Source organism: Poecile atricapillus, chromosome W, assembly GCF_030490865.1.
Source record: "Poecile atricapillus isolate bPoeAtr1 chromosome W, bPoeAtr1.hap1, whole genome shotgun sequence".
NCBI lineage: Eukaryota > Metazoa > Chordata > Aves > Passeriformes > Paridae > Poecile > Poecile atricapillus.
Window position 1 is genome coordinate 100,601,562 of NC_081288.1, and position 23,533 is coordinate 100,625,094.

General features: G+C 42.1%; 1 protein-coding gene across 1 annotated transcript in view; it reads right to left on the reverse strand.

Annotated features, from left to right (window-relative positions):
- The window catches only part of LOC131591640 (BDNF/NT-3 growth factors receptor-like), a 660,084-nt gene that overhangs the window by 608,417 nt on the left and 28,134 nt on the right, over positions 1–23,533 (reverse strand). Inside the window, exons 3-4 of the mRNA XM_058862552.1 lie at positions 1,552–1,626; positions 1,265–1,336 (exon numbers count right to left, since the gene is read on the reverse strand). Of these exons, the coding sequence (XP_058718535.1) occupies positions 1,265–1,336; positions 1,552–1,626 (147 nt within the window). The remainder of the gene's footprint in view (positions 1–1,264; positions 1,337–1,551; positions 1,627–23,533) is intronic.

Genomic DNA, 23,533 nt, shown 5'->3' on the forward strand with positions numbered 1-23,533 from the left:
TACAGTATTTCAATGATGCCTTACCAGCAGCTAAAGTAATAGTAAATAGTAATAGTAAAGATGTAAAAGTCTAACACAAAATTACTTCTGATCATAGAATTTGCTTTGTTCTGCTGCATCATGCTGAGATTCTGTTTCAATATAGCCACTAAACATTTCTCTGCAACTGTGCCACTTAGACAATAATTTCTCATTGTACATTTTCACAGTGCATATGCACTTCACTTTATGGAATTTCATCTTATACAATCATAATTCACTGGGAAATTGACACACAAGTAGACACACAAACGTTCTGGAAGATACTTCCCTTACTCACCAACTGCAATTCACCAAAGCAATTTACTTTATTAAGGTGTACCTGAAGTAAAACCTTCATAGGCCAGCAAGATATGGTTCATACTCTTCCAGTGTTTGTTCCACATTAAGGACAGCAATTACTGTGTAGGCAAATTCACATATTCATGTCCACTTCTTTGCATAAACTAATTGCTACTTCTTGGAAAACACAGATACAGAAAGTCAGTCCATTTAATTTACAAAGTAATAACTCCTAAGCCAAATTTAACAATTCTTCCATATTACAAGAAAGCATTTAGGCATCTTACAAGACTGAGGCTTGGCCTTACATCTTCTTGATCTCATTAGAATTTTATTAAAAGCAAGGACTTAATTAAATGATAAATGTGTCTAATAAAGATGGGTGGACTTAAACACACTCGAATACTTGTCTAAAGCAGTGAGCCCTACACATGATCTCAGTGTTTTCTAGGACTGGAACCATAATTTTCTATATGAGTAGCAGGAATGAGTGTGAACTTGTCAAAATATATTCGATGTACTCCATGCATGGACCAAATGCACTTCTAGCTGCTAAAACATGTTCAGCCCACTAAATCAGACTAAAGCTAATCCAAAGTCAAACCCATATCACTGAGCATGATGCATTTAGTGTGGACATCATACTCTCACCACCAAATTACTCAGTAGAGAGATGCAGTCTTTTGTGCTCTGCTAGTTACTGAAACAGACACAGCCAGTGACCACTGTTAGAGGCAGGATAATAAACTGAATGGGTCTTTTTGCCATTCCACGTTATGTTATGATCTACCAATTCCTTACCATACATGTCCTATTTCATGCTCATAATGACAGAAGGCCATAAGAAGTTAAAACATTTTATATTAAGGAAACGGGAAAAGAGAGAAAGGAGTTAACAACGTTTGGACAGTTTTAACTTAGAAGGCAAGCTATCCTTACTCACATATATTGTAGATTGATGTTTTTCACAAATGCCTGATGGGACACAAACCTTAAGCCTGAATCCACCACAGTCCTGTGAAAATACATAAAACTTAGAATAGTTAATTTAAAATGCAATGAAAAATATAACCATAATTTTTAAAATAAGAATGTGGATGAAATAACTAAGCTGAAATGCAAGCTCTACAGATATCTTCTGTAATGCAAAATGTTAGCCCTACTCTTTCATGAGGTATGTAAATGTTTCTGACTGAGAAATAAAGAAATATAATTATTCCATATACTCACAGATTTTTAAGTCCAACATAAAATCCAGCTTCATTGTCATTGATACTTTCTAATTTCTCCTGGTTTGCAATGTAACTGTTGAAAAAGACCAAAAAAAAATATATATTAAGGAAGTTGTTCCTTCCAGGGCTTTGATTGATGAGAAGTCAGCTATGAAGTCTGAAAGCCAGAAGTGGTTGTTGATCTATTAAACTATGTTTGGTTTACATGACAAGTTTTGGTAGCAGGAGGGGCAGCATGGGTGGCTTATGTGTAGAGATGCCAGAAACTTCCCCCATGTTGAACAGAGCCAATTCCAGACAGCTCCAAGACAGACTCACCTCTGGCCAAAGCTGAGCAGATCAGTCATACTGATTGCAACACTGTGATAACATATTTAAGAAAGAGCAAAAACTGCTGCACAACAGCAGCTGGGAGAGACAAGCAAGAAAAATGTGAGAAAAACAACTCTGCAGACACTAAGGCCAGAGAAGGAGGGAGAGGAGGTATTCCAGGTGCCAGAGCAGAGATTCCTCTGCAGCACATGGTGAAGACCATTGTTGCCAGATGAAGAATTGTTTGCACCTGGTGGGTTAATACAATGCTTGTTCTTCAAAAACCACTGACTTATGGAACTGCACAATGCTTATTCTGTAGGATCATGTTAAACATTGACCAAAAAGAACTGGAGAGTAACCAGCCCAGTTATGCCAACTTTTCACCAGTTCACCAGGTGGTCAAGTATGAATGTGGTTGCTGACCACCAGGGACCACCAAAGAGACCCCCGTGACAGAATGCATGCGCCAATGGGAGGGAACACGTTCATAATTTTGGGGAAATTATTATCATATGTATGTTTATTCTGGGAAAATCAATGAATATGCATGCAAAATATGGTATATAAACAGAAGCTTTTTCTGTACTCAGCATGCACAATATTTTGGAGGAGATATCCCCTCCTGCGTTCAGCTAAATAAAGTATGCCTGCTTCTTAATGCTATATTGGTGTTAAGGAGTTTTATTTTTACCAATTTTTGGTAACACCATGATGAAGCAGGTTGTTCCTCCTGCAGCCCATGAAAGACCCCACTCTGGAGCAGGTGGATGTTTCCTGAAGGAAAATGTGACCCTGTGGAGAGCCTATGTAGGAGCAGGTCTTCTGGCAGGACCTGCGACCCTGAAGAGTATCTATGCTGGAGCAGCCCATTCTTGAAGGACTGTACCCTGTGGAAATGACCCATGATGGACCAGTTCACGAAGGACTGTATCTTATGGAAGGGACCCCATGCTGGAGCAGGGGAAGAGCATGAGGAGGGACAAAGGGTTATGAATTGACCCTAACCCTCACTCCCCATCCTCGTGCACCACTGAGGGGGAGGAGGTAGACAAATGGGGAGTGAAATTTACCTGGGAAGAAGGGAGAGGTCTAGGGAATCTGTATTTTAGATTTGGATTTATTTCTAATTATCCTATACTGATATTATAGGCAATAATTTTAATTAATTTCCCAAAGTCAGGCCTGTTTTGCCAATGGCAGTAATTGCTGGGTGATCTCCCTGTACTTAGCTTGACCCATGAACTGTGACAGCTATAGTTGGTCTATAAGCTGCACAGATAATTTGGCTTAACAGATACCAGCTCAACCAGCCTAGCTCATTAAGAGAAACAAGTCCCCGGGCACAATAATGATAGGTCAGATTCAATTCCAGAGGACCTCAGCCAATCCCTTTGAAGCACAGATGCACCCATATCATTGGCCAGTGAGCTGGGTGGACTTGAGACCCTTGACCAATCATGTCTGTAAGCGAGGGAAATTTGAAAGCTCTATAAAAGGAGCTGCACCACAATAAACTTGGACTGTTACTGCATGAACCCAGTGTGTGCTTGTCGCTTCTCCTGTCTCCAACATCAGTGTAACAGTAAACTTTTCATCATACTTTTTCTCCTTGTCCAGCTGAGGAGATGGAGTAATAGAGCAGCTTGGTGTGCATCTAACAGCCAGCCAAGGTCAACCTACCACATGCAATTAACCCTGAGCTCTAGTTAAAGCACCTGCAAAACAAATGTGCTCATAAAAATCTTCTCTTTTATTATTGTAGTATGGAGCTGTTGGAGGATAAATTGAGTTTTGCACATGGAAAATTAACTCATTAAGGAAAGAAGTCACCCTGAAGACAATAAAGATGCATCACGATGTTTTCAGGACATTGCTTCATGGGTTTTACAACAGGAAAAGGGCCAACTTTCATGGTAGTAGTACAGTTGCTCACATTTACATTTGGGGCAGGCTGTCCTAGTCTTATTTCCCTCATGTTGTTCTTAACTTAATCACTTGTTAAATTAATTTTCTTCCTTTCCCAAAGTAGTTGCATGTTTGTTTTTTAAGGTGTGGCAATAGGAAAACAGAAAAAAGGGAGGCTACACTTCATTATATTACATACACAGATGGAATTAAGAGAAGATAAACTGTCATAATAGACCAAAGTACTGTCAGCCCTCTCACATATTGTGAATTTGTTTGAACCCCAAAAAGATGTGGGAATGCAAGCTAATATTTTGCATGATGACCATGTGAGATCTATGAATGACCAGTGATATCCCACAGATTTGAAATGAAAATGCTGTACAGATAATACAGGGGATTGTACACATGATTTCTGAGCCTGAAAAAGTTTCAGCCTGTCAGGAACTCATCTGTTTCCCAGGGGAAAAAAGTTCCTAGGAACAGTTTTCTCTCAAGGATTGCTTTATAGTAAATAGATTGTATTTCTCAAAGCAATACTGAACAGATGTTCTTGGTGAGTTTTCTCTAGTCCCACCAATGGGACCAAAGGGGGTGTTAGCTTATTGTCCAATCATGTAACCTAGACCAAAACACCTTATAAAAGGGGTTGAGAACCCCTGAAATAAAAGCTTCTTTGCCTCACAAAGCAGCTGGTGTGTGTCCAGTTATCTGGGGAACCGTCAATACTTTATGTCCTTCAAAGACAGGGGATGATACATAGCTTCTCTGTTTTGCAGACAGAAAAAAGTTTCACAGTACAAACCATGCTGTCTGGGAAGAAGGAATCACAGGAAAGTGCAATTCAACTGACATTATGAGCAGAAACAATTCTGATGTGGGAAATCACCCTGTCAAAGAGTTCATGCATTTCACAAGATAACTCCAGTCACAGACAAATTGAAACTGAGATTCATTTGTATTTTCATAAGTATCCAGAATTAAGCAAAGCTACAATACAGTACGTTTTCATAAACAGAAGTATTTACTTTCCTAGAATAAAACTTATTTTCACTTTAAGTGTTTCTTGTATTTAAAGGAACTGATGAATTGGAGAAGTGTTTTGCTTCCCCAAAGACAATAAACTCCACCATAGCTGCTGTTTCAGAGAAACGTTTTGTGTGCCCATGTCTGGATGAGCTGGATTTCATTTCCCCACAGCAGCTTTCCCAGAACTCTGCTTTGCATTGGGAGCTAGAAAGGTGTTGTGAACACAGCAGTGTTTTGGCTACTGCTGAACAGTGCTGGAACAGCATCAGCACTGTCTCTCCAACATTTGCCCCCATCAATAGGCTTGGGGAGAGAAAGATCTTGGGAGGAGACAAACAGGACAGCTGATCCAGACTAACCAAAGGGATATTCCATGCCATATGACATCTGCTCAGATATAAAAGCTAAGAGAAGGAGGAGGAAATGGGGGGTATTTGTTATTAACAATGTTTTCCTTACGGAACAACCACTACACATGCTGAAGCCCTGCTTCCTGGGAAGTGGCTGAACATCGCTTGCTGATGGAAAGTAAAGAACAAACCTTTTTTTTCTCTTTGCTTGTGTGCGTACAACCTTTTGCTTTTGCTTTAGTAAACTGCCTTATCTCAACCCACAAGTCATTCTCCATCTTATTATCTCTCCCTTGTCCAGATGGGAAGGAGAGTGATAGAGCAACGTGGTGGGCACCTGATGTCTAACCAAGATTGTAATATATGTTGGTATAATTCATGTTTTATTGTACACATATAAAATCACGTATAAAAGCATGTTTTATGTAAAAAAAAAACACAAGCAACTTGAGATTGCAAAAACAGCTGCTGGAAAACCAAGAATTTGCAAGAAAATGACCCAGCAATTAAGATAACACCAAGAAGAGGTGGGTCCACCGAAGCAAGATAAGCGCTCTAACGACCCGGTAATTAACACCTGATACCGACCTGATCTGATTCTCCAAGACCATGCATCTCAATGTCGATTTCCCAGTTTCCCGAAAAAATTACTCGGACTCCCTCTCCTTCTGAGAAAAAAACTCACCACAATTCTACATCTCAAAGCCTGCTTCCTGAAAAAACCACTCCAACTGCATCTCCTTCTCAGAAAACTCATCAGCAGTAACTGCATAGCCTCAAGCTGAAAAAACTCTATAAAACTCAGCTCTCCAAAAGACAATTTGTGAACTTGGAGGAATCAGTGCAACAGAGCCTGATTCAGAGTTCACCCAGAGTCGACCCCGGGCTCAACTCTGACAGTGATTGTAGTTGTTTCCAAAATTCGATTTTGCAAATTTTTCAAAAAAATTCTTATTGATAAATTTGGCTGTATTTCATTTATAACAAAGATCAACCCACAACAGCCTACTTCTCAACAGAAGTTTGAGAATCCTAAGCAGCTGGACTTTCCTGTACACTGCAAAGATAAGTTAGGCTGCAGTCTTGCAAAGCACCAGGAAAAGCAAAAAAATTCACCAAATGGGATTCATTGCCTCTTGGAAAAATAAAGGTAGACAAAAGACACAGTACTGGACAGAACACGTTACCACAGTGTCATGGTTTAACATAGGTTTGGTTTATAGTTGGGGAGGGAGTCCATGACCCATGGAAGTGGTTCCCTGTAGGGACCTGGCAGAACCAATCAGCTGGGTAGTTTTGAAGATTGACACCCAGTTAAACCACTTAAAAGAGCTGGATACGCCTCTATGAAAACACATTTAAGGATGGGCAAGCCCCTGAAAAGCTCTCTTGCTTCTGGCCTTTGGACAGGTAACTGGGCGCTGGCCGGGCCAGCCCCACACAGCCTGGCAGGGCCGGGACAGGCTCTGCTGTGGAACTGTCCTTGTCCCAGGAAGCCTGACAGGCCCTGTCCCAGCGGGGAGACTGGGGCCCCTTCCCAGCAGGGCTGGGCCCCTTCCTGGCGGAGCCCACCTGTCCTTTCTTTTTCTGGCAGTGTCACCAGGATGCCAGGAGCAACCATGTGGCCAGAAGCAGTGCTGGTGAAACAGAGAAATTAAGAATTAGGAATGAAGCATCAAAAATGCTTCAACTAAAAGAGAGGGGGCTGACAAAACCATATGAAATGCTTACTGCTCCCACAAGAGCAGGAAGAGAGCAAGACTACAAGATAAGATAAAGAGCTAGAATGTGCAAACAGGATGCAAGGCCAAAGGCACAAATGGTATCAAAGTTTGAAAGGTGGTCAAAGGACTAAAAGGAGCATGCACAAGGAGACGAGGTGGGAAGTTCAACCAAGAGGAAGATGGCTTATTTCATCCCAAAGACCCCCAGACAACCACCAGTGACCAACAAGGAGCAGTGCGCAGTTGCAAAAAGGTGTGGAGCTAATTTTAATATGAAGCGGAGACAGGTGGGGTTAGGAAATGAATATGTATTAGGCATATTGTGTAACCCTAGTTTGTGGAAAATAAAAAGAGAGAGGCAAGTCTCCAGGGTGTGCATGTCTTTGGAGGATCTATCCCCCATGCACCTCAGCGCTGAATAAATACATACCTACTCTTATAACTTACTCTGTGAGTTACAGAGTTTTCTTTCCGCATATCACCAGGAATGGCCCTGTGGCCAGTGTTGGAGGCGGCCCCATGGCCGGGAGCGGCCATATGGCTGGGACTGCTTGGCTGAAATTGGTGCAGCTGGGGCAGTGCTGTGTGGCCATGGCTATCTCAGCATGGCTTGAAATGAACTTTGTTTGCTCAGCCACTTTTAGCCAGACATGCTGTGGACAGGAAAAAAGCAGCGGCAGCAGCTTTTCCTTTTTTTTCGGTGTCCCGTATGAAGAGAAGGCACGGGGTGGTGCCAGCAGCCGGCGCGACTCGCACGGTGTCGGTGGAGACCACGTGACCAACAGAGAGGCACGGTGAGCAATTTTTCTGATGCAGACCCTGAATGAGATCAACCTTTCAGCACTGCAGAAGTCTATAAAAAACTGTTTCAATTGATAAAGCTTGAGAACAAATGAACCTATGAACACCAATTCTCTCCCAAATCAGGAAAAAGGAAAGGGTGAAAACACATAAAGAAAACAACATGGGACATTGAGGTCAGTGAAGGAGGAGTCAAATTCTAGATGGGAGATTGAGGAGATGTCTTATTTTTTGCCTGAAATTCTCTTGTAAGGCTATGGTGAATATATGATTGATACATCAGACTCTTTTCCCTGTAACTCATGGAATGCATTGGGGGGATGTAGCGTACTAACCACAGCCATGAACAGAGGCACCAGTGCTGAAGTGAGCAGATGTTGAAGTAACTGTGATCCAATGCGAAGTTTGAACAGAGAGAAATGAGTGAGATGAGAAACCTTGCCCCAGGAATAGAAGAAGACCCTTGTTTCCCAGAGATGGATGAAGAGAACTTTTACTTTCTATGCAAGAACAGCTCATCCTTAAAATAGTACCCTATGAGTTGACATGGCCCATGAAAGCAGCTATGGGAAAGCTGCAATGGATGGGAGAGACTTGCACACTGCGAACAGACTTTCCTTTCCCGGCAGCTGATTTGCTGTGACCTTGAAGCCATGAGAGAACTGTTTGTTTTGGAAAAGTCTCCATGGCATGGCAAGAGCGATTCCTCTCCCTAAGACAACTGAAGAAAGACTATTTTGGAGGTGGTAAACTGGATGAAAGTCCCGGGTTTTGTCTCTTTACATTGTCAGTGGGAAAGAAAAGCAAAGGTGGCAGAAGTGTTCTGAAGGTTTTATTCTGATTTCCTGTTATTTTTTCTTTTAATTCTGTTAATAAAGTTTTCTTTATACCCTTTAAAATTTTGAGCCTGCTTTCTTCTCCTTTTAATCATTATCTCACAGCAGAAAATGAGTAAAAAGGTTTTAGTGGGTGCACTGACATTTGGCCAGTGCTAGACCCACTACATTAATTGGTGTTTCTGCCCAGTTTCTGAAACTGCTACACACAGTATCATATTGTTGCCAGATGAAAAATCGTCTACACCTGGTGGGCTACCATGATTCTTATTCTTCAAAATTCACTGACCTATGGAACTGCACAATGTCCATTCCGTAAGTAAAAGAACTGGAAAGCAACCAGCCCAGTTGTGCCAACTTTTACCAGTTCACCTGGTGGTCAGGTATGATCTTGAGGTCACTGACCATGAGGGACTACCAAAGAGACCCCCCATGACAGAAGAACGCATGCATAAAATATGGAAAATATGGAAAACATGGTGTCATGAGGTGACTTTACCTTTAAGGTGGTTTTGGGAGCTAAGGAAGTTGAAGCTGCTGGTGGCTGATGGGAGTCTTTCCTCCTGACCAATTATCAGTCATTTCTAAGAATTGACAGCAGTTTTGACCATTAAAAAGTGGAGTCAACTTGTGAACACCCCCTTAGGATGTACAGTCAAAGCTCTCTTGTCCTCTTTTGTTTCCGGCTTCTGGAAAGGTAACAAGGCTCTGTCTTGGCCTCCTTCTCCCCCCTCCAGGCCGGACAAGGCCGCAGAAGGGGGGGGGGGGGGGGGGGTGTGTGAAGCAGAGCCGGCCAGCCTGGCTTAGTTTTCAGTTTCTGCTGCTGGACTGAAACCTGACACCATGAACTCTTGCAGCTTTTTCTAAGACTTTAATTCTTTTACTACTTGGATAAAACGCACAGATTACTCCTTTTTCACAGAGAGACAGAGAGAGAGACAATCAATATGAAGAAGACATCATAAAACCACCAATAACAGTGAGGAAAAGAGTTAAGGTTTAGATGGGGAGAGAATAAGGAGATGCTTTATAAGCTGAAAATATCTTTCTGTTAAATCTATGGAGATGGACAATAGTGGTTTAAAAAGACTCCTTTAATTCATGACAGAGTATATTGGGAGGAATGGAGTGTTCAAAGTGTGGATTTTGAGTAAAAGAGAGAGAGTAATTGTGATACAGTGAGGTGCTGGAACAGAATGAGGCGAAGATTTGAGGCCTTGAGAGAAATGAGAAAACTGTTTCCAGAGAAGCTCACAGAAACAGATGACGAGGACTTTTGCCTTTGAATAACTCATCCTTAAAATGACATCCCTAGACTCATGGCCCATACACACCTCAGAGTGATGTGAAATGGGAGGAGTGAACTGATGGCAGATTTCCGGGCAGCTGGCATCGGGGAAATAGAAAACTATAACAAAAATTGTTTTCTCGTGAGAAACTCCATAGATTAGCAGAAGAAAACTTCTGTTTCTCTACAAAGACTGTTGAAAAGACTGTAGCAGGAATTGAGACTGTTTTAACCACCCAAGTTCTAAAGTTTTTTGTCTCTATGTTGTCACGTGTACAAAAGAATAGTCAGGTAGTGGGGGATAAAAGAGTTTTCTGGAAGTTTATTCTGGTGTTTTTATTCTTGTAGTTTTGTTAATAAACTTTCTTTATTCCTTTTAAGTTTTAAGCCTGTTTTGCTCTTGTTCTAATCCATATCTCACAGCAAGAAATAAGTAATTTTTTAGTTACTGTTTTAAAACCACGACATATGGAAAATATGTGTCATGGAGTTACTTTACCTTTAAGGAAAGTTGGAGTTGCTGGGGACTGCCTGGAGTCTTTTCTCCTGACCAATTATCGGTCATTGCTGAGAATTGACAGCAGTTTTAGCCGTTGAAAAGTGGGATCAACTTGTGAACCCCACCTTAAAGTAAAAAACCAGAACTCTCTTGTTCTCTTTGTTTCTTGGCTGTGAAAGGTAGCAGACCTCCGGCTGGCCTCCGGTTCCCTGCCCAGGCCATGCGGCCGGGGGGGGGGGGCCGGGCTGGGCCTGCCGTTCTCCCAGCCGGGAGATGGGGCCTGCGGGGGCTTGCCCCGAGACAAGCCGGGCCAGGCCGGTTCCTGGCTTGGCTGCAGGTTTTGCTGGGATGGAATTCACCAGAAACTGCCGAGTAAAGAAAGAGAGAAGCTCTGGGCCTGCAGCAAGCAGAGACGGTGACCACGCTCTCCAGAGCAGCTATGAAGAACTTTCCATCGCAGACAGCTCCAGCTCCTGTTCAGCAGAGATCACCGAACCATCTACAAAAGCTTGAGCAGGATTTTAACTCTTTCTTATCCAGATGAGACTTGCAGATTAATCTTTTTATCCAGAGAGAGAAAAAAGAGAGTGATCAACATGAAAAGAGACTTTATAAACTACTAGTGGCAAGAAAGAAAAGAAGCTTCAAGAAAGGTAGAGAATTAAGAAGATGCTTTAATTAAGCTGAAATATCTTTCTGTTAAAACTATGGGGATGGACAATGAAGTCCTGAAAAGAACTCCTTTAATTCATGATGAAGTATGGGGAGGAATAGAGTGTTCAAAGTGTAAATTTGAGTAAAAAGTAGAGTAATTATGGTATAGTGAAGTGCTGGGAGATTTGAAGCCTTGAGAGGCAATGAGAAAACTGTTTTCTAGTGAAGCTCACAGAAACAGATGAAGAATACTTTTTGCCTTTGAATAACTTATCCTTAAAAATGCTATCCCTAAACATCATGACCCATACACACCTCAGAGTGATGTGGAATGGGAGGGGTGGGCTCTGATAACAGCAGCTCTGAGCAGCTGATATCAGAGAAACGGAAAACTATAACAAAAATAGTTTTCTTGTGAGAAACTCCATAAATTAACAGAAAGGAACTTCTGTTTCTCTACAGAGACTGATGAAAAGACTATAGAAAGAATTGGAACTGTTTAAACCATCAAAGTTCTAAAGTTTCTGTCTCTGTTGTCATGTGAACAAAAGAATGGTAGGCAGTAAGAAATGAAAAGGTTTTTTCTGGAAGTTTATTCTGGTGTTCTTATTATTGTAGTTTGTCAATAAACTTTCTTTATTCCTTTTAAGTTTTACGCCTGTTTTGCTCTTGTTTTAATCCATATCTCACAACAAAAAATAAGTAATTTTTTTTCCCCTTTTTATTAATTACTGGTTTAAAACCACGACAATATGTTAATGATTTCAGGGAGATGATTATTGCATGTATGTTTATTCTTGGAAAATCAATGAAACTGTAAGTAAAATATAGTATATAATCAGTAGCTTTTCTGTATTCAGCATGCATGATATTTCAGAGGGAATATCCCCTCATGCATGTGGCCAAATAAAGAATGCCTGCTTCTTAATGCTGCATTGCAATTAAAGAGTTTTTTATTTTTACCTATTTTTGGTAAAAATATGATCAATATTTGCTCTTCAGAGTTTCTTAGGATAAGATTAACATGATGCACCCATTGCAAGATGTTTCCTATATATCTTGTGCCCTTTTGGGGATTTTTAAATGAATCTGATTTTATCCCTTGGGGTTTATTAATCTATTTTTCATTTGTTGGTTGATTTATGCATTTTTCCAATTACAAACTATGAAAAGTCTAGTAAAGGCTATCAGTCCTTCCATTTGAGAGTCCTGTAAGTAGATGATCTTACTGCCTCTGAATTTTCCTTGAAAAAGAACAGAGGATTTAATTCTCATTTTATGAGACTCAAGACTCAGAACTTAAGACTCAGCCTTAAGACTTAGACCTCATCACAATAAAAGCAGGAAATATCAAATGTATCTTCCTCAATCTCTTCTCAACATTGAATAAACAAGCACCCTATAAGACCAGGAGACAGGGCAAATGCAGAACAGCAGAAATGAAAGAAAATGGACAGAAACAGAGGGAGAAGGGACTCAGAAGAGTAAAAGAAGAAACTGAGCAACAGTTTTCTGACAGGATCTACCATAACCCAGTTCCATCACTTAAACACATTTATCACAAATCCAGATCTGACATTGCAATTTTTTTTTTTTAATCATAAAAACATTTAACCAGAATCTCCAGCTATGAGAAACTACAAAACTTACATGAGTTACAGTGTCACTGAAATATATCTGTGCTTTACATTCTGTGGTAAGCCGATGTCTTTAACTAAGGCAACTTAAGGGGGCAGATACTCCAAAATGAGTTACCTCCCCTTTAGTTTTAACCAATCTCTTTCCACCAATAAGGAGAAACAAATACAAGTGGATACAAGTGAAAACATACCAGTTTATTTAAAAAAAACAAAAACTAAATAGCAACAGGCAAGAAAAAACACAGTAATAATCACTGGTTACAAAGTTGCTGAGGTCTTGCAGATTCGCCAGGAACAAAGAGAAACTTAAAATGGTGGAGAAACCCTTCCCCTAAGATGGTTCCCTCCGCAGATGACCATGTGGCTCAAAAGACAAAGGGAAAATGGCAGACAAGCCCTCCCCCCAAGATGCTGCACTCTGCAGACAACCACATGTTCCAAGAGACAAAGGAAAAATAGTTCAATCCCCACCCACAAATATGGATGAGGTCCCCCTAATTGTCCTGGGCAGCACAGACAAAAATGGTGAAAAATCCCCTCTCTAGACCACACAGCCGAGAGAGAGAACAAAGAGAAACAACACGGCAAAACAGCCTCCACAGTTCCAAAACTCCCTTCCCCCAAAAAAAGAAACAATGGGAGCCAGGGAAAACAAAATCTGGAAAAACTATTTCTGTCCAAAAAGAGTCAATGCTGATGGGGAGCTGATGCAGGCTCTCATGTGGTGGCTCAGCAGGCTTCCTCTCTCTTCCTCTCTGCCTTTTCCTTGGCCAGCTGAATCCAAACAGTGTCAGTGTTGCAGCTTCCAAGCCACTGGTGTCGGTGCTGCTGTCTCAAGTCCCTGTTCTGATTGGGGGAGGAAGAAAATGGACTCCCGTACACCAAAGAACAGTGGCCTAACCCCAACTGTCTTTGGTTTCGCACTGCAGACAGGTGTTGCCAAATTGACTCTGAAACAGTTTTGGATTGCGAAATGCAGCTTCTTGGGTTGCTACTCTTGCCATTCCAGAGAGCAGCCTGAAGCAACCCACTCCAGAGCCCAGAGAGAAATGAAAGGTTTCTGCCTTGTGCTGCCTCAGCCCTCTCCCTGCAAGAATGAAAGGGAAAAGAGCAGGAGCCAAGAGGCAAGCGAGCTCTGCCTGAGTGGCCTGACCTTAAAAAGACCGGTGCTCCCCCAGCCCCAGATTTCCGTTTCTGGATGCGCTACCAGGTCTTAAAGAGACAGTAACAATTTTGGGCACACATAGTGTCCTTGGGTGACTTTATGATGCTTATATCCCAAATCATCTGTTCTGTTTATGCTGGATATTAAGTTCTGCATCTTTAAGACTGGTTTCAAGAGTGAAGGGGGGAAAGAAGAAGTGCGCAGTTTGTTTGCAGAAATGGCGCTCACTCCCCTGCATGCTTCTCCTGTCTGTGTTGTCTGTAGCATGGACAGACAGTGGGACAGAGCTCTCCTTTGCTTTTAGTTAGTTTTTAGCTAGCTGACGTAGAGAAGTTCCCTGGACTGTTTTTTTCCTTTTTTCTTGGATCTGTTCAAACCTGCTCTGGACTGAAAACCCAGATAAACACCAGGAGCTCATGCCTGTGGCCCACCAGGGCCTGGGCCTCGGCACTTTCCAGCACCAAAGGGACTGATAAAAGACTGAGCCAACCAAGCTACACCCCATGAAAAGGACTTTTCTGGATTTGCCAGCTCTTCAAACATTGGGAGGTTTTATTGTTTAACATTATTCAATTTCTGTTAAATAAACAGGTTTTTCCACTTCTCTCCAAAGAAATCTCATTGTCCGGAACCAGTTAGGGGGTGGGGCCACTTGAATTTGCTTTCTGAAGGGAACCCATTCAGAGGTTTTCTCCCAAATTTGCCCTAAACCAGGACAATAGATATGGAATACAATACCATTTTTGGTTACCCAGGACAGCCTAAAGCAGTGTAAAAGAGCTCAGCTCCACTGAAATTAATGAAGCAACCATAATTTGCACCAGATTAAGATATGAGTGGGAGCAAAGCATCTATTAAAAAAAATAAAAAATCAGTATTCATTCACTAGGGAACAAACAAACAAAAGGAATTTGGAATGATGAAGCAACATAAATTGATAATCTTTTTTTCCCCATCTTTCTCTTACTGCATCCCTTAAGAAACAATTTTAAAAAAGTTTCACACTTTACTCTGACCTGGTACTAGGCTGTCTATGCTGAATGATTTCTGACTTTCCATAATTGTACTTCAAATAGGGAGTCAGAAGAAATTTTGTCTAAGTGCAAATACAAATTACTCAAAATAATAACTGTTATTCAATACATTTGTATACCACCCACTTAGTATAGAACATGACAGTAAAGGAAATTTTACAGTTGGAAATCCCTGAAGAGTAGACAGATGTAAATTACCACAAGCAAGTCAAGTTCTCCTATGATTCCTTACTTGCTTAAAAAATCTTTTTTAAAGGTAAATCTTTGCTGCTATTTCACATCAGTGAGAAAGAAGTACAATGAATGTGGATGTACACTTCAAAGGAAATCTGTTCTTTTGTTTACTTAGAGTGGAGTGGTTTGAAATAAAAAATCTTGTCTAAGTGAAGTCTGTTTTTACCTTCTTCAAAACTACTCTACCTTCATGTTATTTATCATCAAACATTAATACTCTAAAAGCTCAAACTTGCAGTGGGTGATGCTAAATGCAATTTATATGCCTGTCCTTAAGAATATCCAGCTTGTTCTTTAATTGAACATTTTTTAACTGTAGCACAGAAGAAAAACATCCTGACTCATGTCTGGCTGAAGTCACATGAGGAGCTCCCACTACACACCACAAAGTGCAGCACCGCTGAAATCTGTCAGGATATCACCCAATCAAATCACATTTATTAGCTCACAAATACCAGTTATTGCCTCTAACCCAAACCCTCAGCTGTCTACAATACTATTCACTTGATTATTCTATAGCACTTTGTGTCTCCTTCAATGAGTAATCAGAAAACTTTTTTCATGTCTTTAATATCCCCTCCAAAAACTACTGTGCAGGGCAGTGCAGTGAGTCCCTCGTGGCTGCAGAGGGCGCTGTGGTGCAAGCTCAGTCGAATCTCTCTCACATGGGCAATTGTGGGCACAGCTGGTGGAAGAGATAGAAAAGGGCTTTCCTTTAAAACCTCACAGGGGCAGCCGATCCCTGTGCCCGTCCAGATGGTGAGATGGGCTTTAGCAGGAACCTCAGGGCAGTGGCTGGAATGGCAGAGGCAGGCACACAAGGGGTAGCAAGCAAAAGGTAGCAGAAACTCTGCAGCTGTGGCAGAAGCCATGGTGTGTCCCAGCAGGCAGGAGGTGTAGGGTTACAGTGTAGGGAAAAACTCAGAGCAGTGGCAGAGAAACGTCAGGTCTGGGAAGCAGCAGCTGGGCTCCCAAACACAACTGGGAGAGGCTCCCTCGGATGGGGGGAGGGGCTTGGGGTCCTGGGTTTTCCCCTGAAGCACCCAAGTAGATGCTGAGGCTCCTTTTCTAGTGAGGTAGGGTGTTAAGCGAGCAATGGTGGTGAATTCTCCCCACAGAGACCACAGCCAGTCTCCCTCTGATGCCGAGAGTGAGAGAGAGCTCCGAGCTGTGCCCAGACCCTTCCCCCATCTCAAATCTCGCAGTATCTCTGCCCCCTCCAAGAGAAACCCCTCAGCTGAGAGAGTACACCCTTCCCCTGAACCACGGCCACTTCTTTTATCTCTCTTAACTACCGGTTGTTATTGCCTCTTAGCAACAGATGTGAGAAAATTCCCTGAGAAAAAGAAAACAAAAGGAGCAATCCTAACCTCCAACATTGAGGAAGATGAGGTTAGTGACCATAAATCAGCAGTGTGCCCTTGTGGCCAAAAAAGAGACTGAAATATTGTTGCCCTGAAAACTAAGATTTTTGATCTTGTTTACATAATTTCTAAGAACTTTCCCAGGACAGTGACTGTAAACATAGATATGTATACATTCTTTCTGATACATGTCTTTTGATGGACATCTTGTACGATCAGTGTGATTGGAAAGGTGGTAACCTAACTATCCATTCCATGGTAATTGACAAGAATCTATAAATACTGAAGTTGTAAGAATAAAACGAGTTTTTTCCCTGTCATATGGGAACCGTGTCTGTGTGAATCATTGTGTGTCCTACAGCGACAAAATATAGTTTATGACTTAAGCATTTTCATGAAGGGCTTTTGCCAATTATAGCAAAACTGTATTACAAAGGCTGCAGAGACCACCACACCCTGAATGGGGCCCTGACTGAGGCCCTACCACCACTCACTGATGAAGATAAGATAAAGTAACAACTCAGGTCTGGGCTGGGGTAGAAGAATACATTCACAGAGCTCAAGCTTATCACCTTCAGAGTGGAGACCCCAGCCCCAGGGTTATGAGATGCCAGGTTTGAACAGACACTCACACCAAAGGGTGGGGGGAAAGAGGATTTGGGTGTGTGCTGAACAAGCCTCTGGTGAGAGGCAGTGAATGTCCATCCTCTGCTGTGCAGACCAGCTCAATTGTGGGGCCCCTTCACCCTGGGAGAAGCTGCATCCACATGAAGGACCCCCTCCCCCCAAAGGGGTCCCCAGACCCTGCACCAGAGCACTACACATGATGCAACAGATCCGCAGTGTTGAAAGAGACAGTCAAACTGGCCCCCTGCAAGGGAGGCACATGGCATTTCCATCTGTCCCAAAACGCATATTAATCCACTGGATTCTATACTTTCTGGAGGAGCAGTGGCGGTGGAGGACCCTCACCACCAGAAGACCAGATAGAGGTCTTATAAATACATATTATAATATTGGCTTCTTGCAAGTATTAAGATGAATGCTATATGTATAATGCTAAAATGACTGCTGTATTAATATAGTTTTTATTTCTGCTATTAGCAAAAATTTAGGCATAGTGATAATAGTTGATATAGTATATTTGAACCATCTGCTTGGTTGGGATAACATCCAATGAACAGATGATCGGACTCTGCTGCTGACATGCCAGTTATCAACACTCACCATCTGTGGAAAAAAGGAGCCAAGGCCCAAATTAAAAGGTGATAAGAAGAGGATTAAAACCACAAGCCAAGAAACACGCATGCTCTAAAAAGGCAGACCCAAGCAGTGGCCATGCTAAACAGTTCCTGGAAAATGTAAACTAGAGAGTGGAAAAGTTTGAATATACATGAAGGTCTATGAATATGCAAAAGGCTGGTGTAATGGAAAAGGTATTTAAGGAGTTCCTCCAAGATAGTAGGTGTGCTCTTGACATAATGCCAAGGACCCGGCCGTTAATCTTTGTTTTATTATCTTTGTCTCTGATTGTCTTTTATTAAACTTTGGGATTTTACCAGGAGAGTGAACCTCGTTTTTCACAGAGGGGAGCAATGAGACGTCATACATCAAAGAGCCTGGGACATAGTGACATGAAATTATAGAGTTCTCAATATTTGATGATATCAGGAGGAACATCAGTAAGACTTTTACATTAGACTTCCAGAGGGCAGACTTTGGCCTATTTAGGAGACTTATTCAAAGAGTTCCTTGGGAAGCAGCCCTTAAAAACAAAGGAGTCCAGGAAAGGTGGGTGTGCTTCAAAACAGAGATCTTGAGGGCACAGGAACAGACTGTCCCTGTGTGCTGAAAGATGAGTCGCCAAGGCAAATATCCAGCCTGGATGGACAAAGAGGTTTTGAAGGAACTTAAGAATAAAAAGAAAATGTATCATCTTTGGAAGGAGGGTCAGGTTTCTCAGGAAGTATTTAAGAGGGTTGCTAGGGTGTGTAGGTGTCATGGGGTGACTTTACCTTTAAGATACCTTCGGGAGCTGGGAGGAAGTTGAAGCTTCGAAAGGCTGATGGGAGTCTTTTCTTGTGACCATTTATAGGTCATTTCTAAGAATTGACAGGAGTTTTGACCATTGAAAAGTGAGATCAACTTGTGAACACCACCTTAAGCTGTAAAGCCAGGGTTCTCTTGATCTCTTTGATTTACAGCTTCTGATGAGGTAACAAGGCTCTGTCTCAGCTTCCCCCCCGCTCCAGGCTGGACAAGGCCGCGGGGGGGGGGGGGGAGAAATGGAGCCGGCCGGCTTGACTTAGTTTGTAGTTTCTGCTGCTGAACTGAAACCTGACACCATGAACATCTGCAGTTTTTTCCAAGACTTTAACTCTTTTACTACCTGGATAAAACTTACAGATTACTTATTTTTTGAGAGAGAGAGAGAGAGAGAAGGATGAGAGAGAGATAACATGAAAGAGACATCATAAAACTATCAGACAGTGAAGAAAAGAGTTAAGTTTTAGATGGAGAAGAGAGAATAGGGAGATGCATTATAAACTGAAATATTTTTTCTGTTAAAGCTATGGAGATGGACAATAGTGTCCTGAAAAAACTCCTTTAATTCATGACAGAGTATATTGGGAGGAATGGAGTGTTCAAAGTGTGGATTTTGAGCAAAAGGTAGAGTAACTGTGATACAGTGAGGTGCTGGAACAGAGGGGGGAAAAGTAATAGTTGAAGATTTGAGGCCTTGAGAGGCAATGAGAAAACTGTTTCCAGAGAAACTCACAGAGACAGATGAAGAGAACTTTTGCCTTTGAATAACTCATCCTTAAAAATGACATCCCTAGACTCATTGACCCATACACACCTCAGAGTGATGTGAAATGGGAGGAGTGAACTGATGGCAGGATTTCCGGGCAGCTGGCATCAGAAAAAGAGAAAACTATAACAGAAATAGTTTTCTTGTGAGAAACTCCATAGATTAGCGGAAGAAGACTTCTGTTTCTCTACAAAGGCTGATGAAAAGACTCTAGCAGGAATTGGGACTGTTTTAAATACCAAAGTTACAAAGTTTTTTGTCTCTATGTTGTCATGTGAACAAGGGAATGGTGCATAGTGGAGGATAAAAGAGTTTTCTGGAAGTTTATTCTGGTGTTCTTATTCTTGTAGTTTTGTTAATAAACTTTCTTTATTCCTTTTAAGTTTTAAGCCTGTTTTGCTCTTGTTCTAATCCATATCTCACATCAAGAAATAAGTAAGTTTTCTAGTAATTTTTTTAGTTACTGCTTTAAACCCACGACAGTAAGAAAAAAATTAGGGAGGCCAAAGCTCAGTTCAAACTTAATTTGGCAACTTTTGTTAAGGATAATAAATAATGTTTTTACAAATATATTAATGGTAAACGGAAGGGTAAGACCAACCTTTGTTCTCTATTGGATGCAGGAGGAAACTTAGTAACGGCAGACAAGGAGAAGACAGAGGTGCTTAACGCCTTCTTTGCCTCAGTCTTTAGTGGGAAGACAGTTTGTCCTCAGGACAACTGTCCTGTTGGGATAGTAGATCATGTCAGGGAGAAGAATGGTCCCCCTGTTATCCAGGAGGAGGCAGTCAGAGAACTGCTGAGACGCTTGGATGTTAATCTATGGGCCCAGATGGGATCCACCCCAGGGTAATGAGGGATCTGGCAGATGAGCTTGCGAAACCACTGTCCATCATTTACCAACAGTCCTGGCTCACTGATGAGGCTCCGCCCAGGGGGAAAGGGACCTGGTGTACTGGTTGACAGCTAACTGAACATGAGCCAGCTGTGTGCCCTGGTGGCCAAGAAGGCCAATGGCATCATAGCCTGTATCAGGAATAGTGTGGCCAGCAGAACCAGGGAAGTCATTCTTCCCCTGTACTTGGCACTGGTAAAGCTGCATCTTGCGTAGTGTGTCCAGTTCTGGGCCCCTCAGTTTAGGAAGGATGTTGAGATGCTTGAGCGCATCCAGAGGAGGGCAACAGGGATGGTGAGGGGCTTGAAACACAAGCCCTATGAGGAACGACTGAGGGAACTGTGGTTGTTTGGCCTGGAGAAAAGGAGACTCAGGGGTGACCTTATCACTCTCTACAGATTCCTGAAAAGTGGTTGTAGTCAGGTGGGGGTTGGTCTCTTTCTCCAGGCAGCAACTGACAGAACGAGAGGACACAGTCTTAAACTGTGCCAAGGGAAATATAGGTTGGATATTAGGAAAAGCTTTTTTACAGAAAGGGTGATAAAGTATTGGAATGGTTTGCCTGGGGAGGTGGTAGAGTCACCATCTCTAGATGTGTTTAAAAAAAGACTGGATGTGGCCCTTGGTGCCATGGTCTAGTTGAGGTGATAGGGTTGGGTTGGACTCGATGATCTCAAAGGTCTCTTCCAACCTAGTGATTCTGTGATTCTGTGATTCTGTCATTGGGACACAGAAGGGTAATATGTTTCTACCTAACCCCTGTCACTCTCTCCCTGTTTCCCCACCCACCATGCACACTTCTTTCTCTATTTCTTTCTTTCCTCTTTGCCTCTTATACTATTAAATAAAATACATTGATTTTTTGGCACCAACATCTAACCTCATTTGGATTTTGTCCTAGAGTGACTTTATGATACTGGTATTCGCAATCACCTGGTTTATGTTACATATTAAGTTCTGCACTTTTAAGACTGGCTCTGAGAGCAAAAGGGGGGAAGAAGAAGTGCGCGGTTTGTGTTGAAGAAAAGCATCACTCCCTCGCATCCTGCTCCTGGACTGTGGTGTCTGCAGCACGGACAGACAGCGAGACAGAGCTTCTCTTTGGCTTTTAGTTAGTTTTAGCTAGCTGAAGCAGAAGAGTTCCCTAGACTGTTTTTTCCTTTTTTCTTGGATCTGTTCAAACCTGCTCTGGACTGAAGAACACCCAGCCAAACCCCAGGAGCTCATGCCTGTGGCCCACCGGGGCCTGGGCCTCGGCACTTTCCGGCACCAGAGAGACTGATAAGAACCTGAGCGGGCCGAGCTACACCACATAAAAAAACCTTTTCTTCCTAAATTTACCGTATCATCAAGCAACAACAAGTTTTGTTGTTTAATATTATTCAATTTCTGTTAAACAAACAGTTTTTTCCACTTCTCCCCAAAGAAATCTCTTTTCCCCAAACCAGTTAAAAAGAAAAAAAGTTTAAATTTTACTTTTCAAAAAAAAAACCCATTTAAAAGTTCTCTCCTAAATTTACCCTAAACTAAAAGAAAGACAGGTTTTAATCATGTTTTTTTGGGTACATTTTGAACCTTTCTGGACTTGATCTACTTTATTAGAAAACACTTAGTTTCCTCTGTTCTCCTGTGTTTAAACGGGATTGTAAGAGAAGGCCAATGGGATCCTGGGGTGCATTAGGAAAAGCATTACCAGAAGGTTGAGGGAGGTGATCCTGCCCCTCTACTCAGCCCTGGTGAGGCATCATTCATGAAGGCACCTGTAGTAAAACATTTTAACAGAGTAAAAGCATGACATTTTAGTACAAGTCTGTCTGCACAAGCCAGCCTTTGGGACCCTTTGCGGGCAGAGGGATTTGGCGGTCTGTGCACGGAGAGACACAGACGCGGGCCGGTGGAGCGGATCCGTACTGGGAAGCCGAGGGCGGAGGAGCTGGGGTGAAGACCGAGGGCGAGTGCGCATCAGCACCCAGGAGGAGGGGTTGCTCCCCTCCCCGCACCCGTGGCCGCAAGACTGGATGGGTTTGCGGCAGCACAAACTGCTTCTAAACATTATCGTTAAACTAAGCAAAGCAGTCAAGGATATGGACCTTGGAAAGCTCATTTTATGGGCTAGAGGTAATAGGCACGGGTGCCTTCAGGTCCCGCTGCTGCCTTTTGCAGCGGAAGAATGGAAAGACATAGGAGATCTGTTTTGGAAGAAAACTATTACAGGGAAAAGCAAGGACACTGTCTCTTGGTCCAAGTTGGCAGATTGTAATTAATACCTTAAAAAACAAGAAAGCAAGATATGCTCAGGCTGCGAGCACCGGAATTCTACGTGTGTCAAAGCAGCAGTCTTTACCTCCCACTGCTGGGCGTGCATTCCTGTCTATGCCGCCCTTGGAGAGAGGGAGGGAAAGACAGAGAGAAGAAAATAAGGAGAAAGCAGCTCCACAACAAACACCGAAACAACAAACAGAATCTGTTCAGCAATGGAAGGATGTGGTATATCCTGAACTATTTGCTCCACCTTTGGAGACACTTTTAACACTACAATCAGATTATCTAAGTTCCAACTTTACTACCCTGGAAGAAGAGAAGCCAAATTTAGATTGGTTTCTACCTGAACCAGGGGGACATGGGGGAAAGCACTGAGGTGTGCGCAGAGAACAAAGGCACCCCCAGGGCAGAGGCAGTGCAGAAAAAGCTCCAAGGCCACGCTGGACAAATATCAGCAATTACAGAAACAGTTGAGCAGAAACAGATGGCTCAGACAGCTTCAAAGAGAGACAAAATAGCCAAAAATTTGCCAACTATATGGTATCTAGCTCGAAATTCATCACTGTAATTAAAAGTTGATAAGTTGCAATGATCACTGTTGTTACCACCTGGCCCTGAGAGGCTTTTTGTGTAACATCGCCAGTTTTTGTAAAATCGTGCCCTTTTCCCTCTATCTGTGAACAACAAGATAAATATTGAGAGAAAGAACTGCATTTGTTAACTTTAACTTTGTGAGGTTTTTTTTCTTTCTCTCTGTTTTTCCCCTCTGCGAGAGTATGTGGGGGATGTAAAGAAAGATAACAGCAGAGCAGCAGCAGCAGCAGAGTGGGCAGTTCACCCCCCCCACTCCCTCTCTAAGAAAAAGCACTGGGATAATATCCAGTTTGTTAAAAAGTCATGATTCATTGGTTTTTTACATGTTTTTATATACCCTTTTAGAGTTAATTTTGTGTTTTAAATAGTTGTGAGTTTGTGCAGTTGAGTTTTTTTTGAGTTTTACTAGAGAAATTATTGTGATTCTTTGAAAGTTCAAAAAGCCCCTTTTAAAAAAGTGTTTAAGTTGAATATTAACAGAAGTAAAAGTTACCTTGCAATAATTCGTTTTAAAACTTAATGTTAAAATACTGAATGATGTACAGCTACTAAGAAAACAACCTTCCAATTAATGTTATC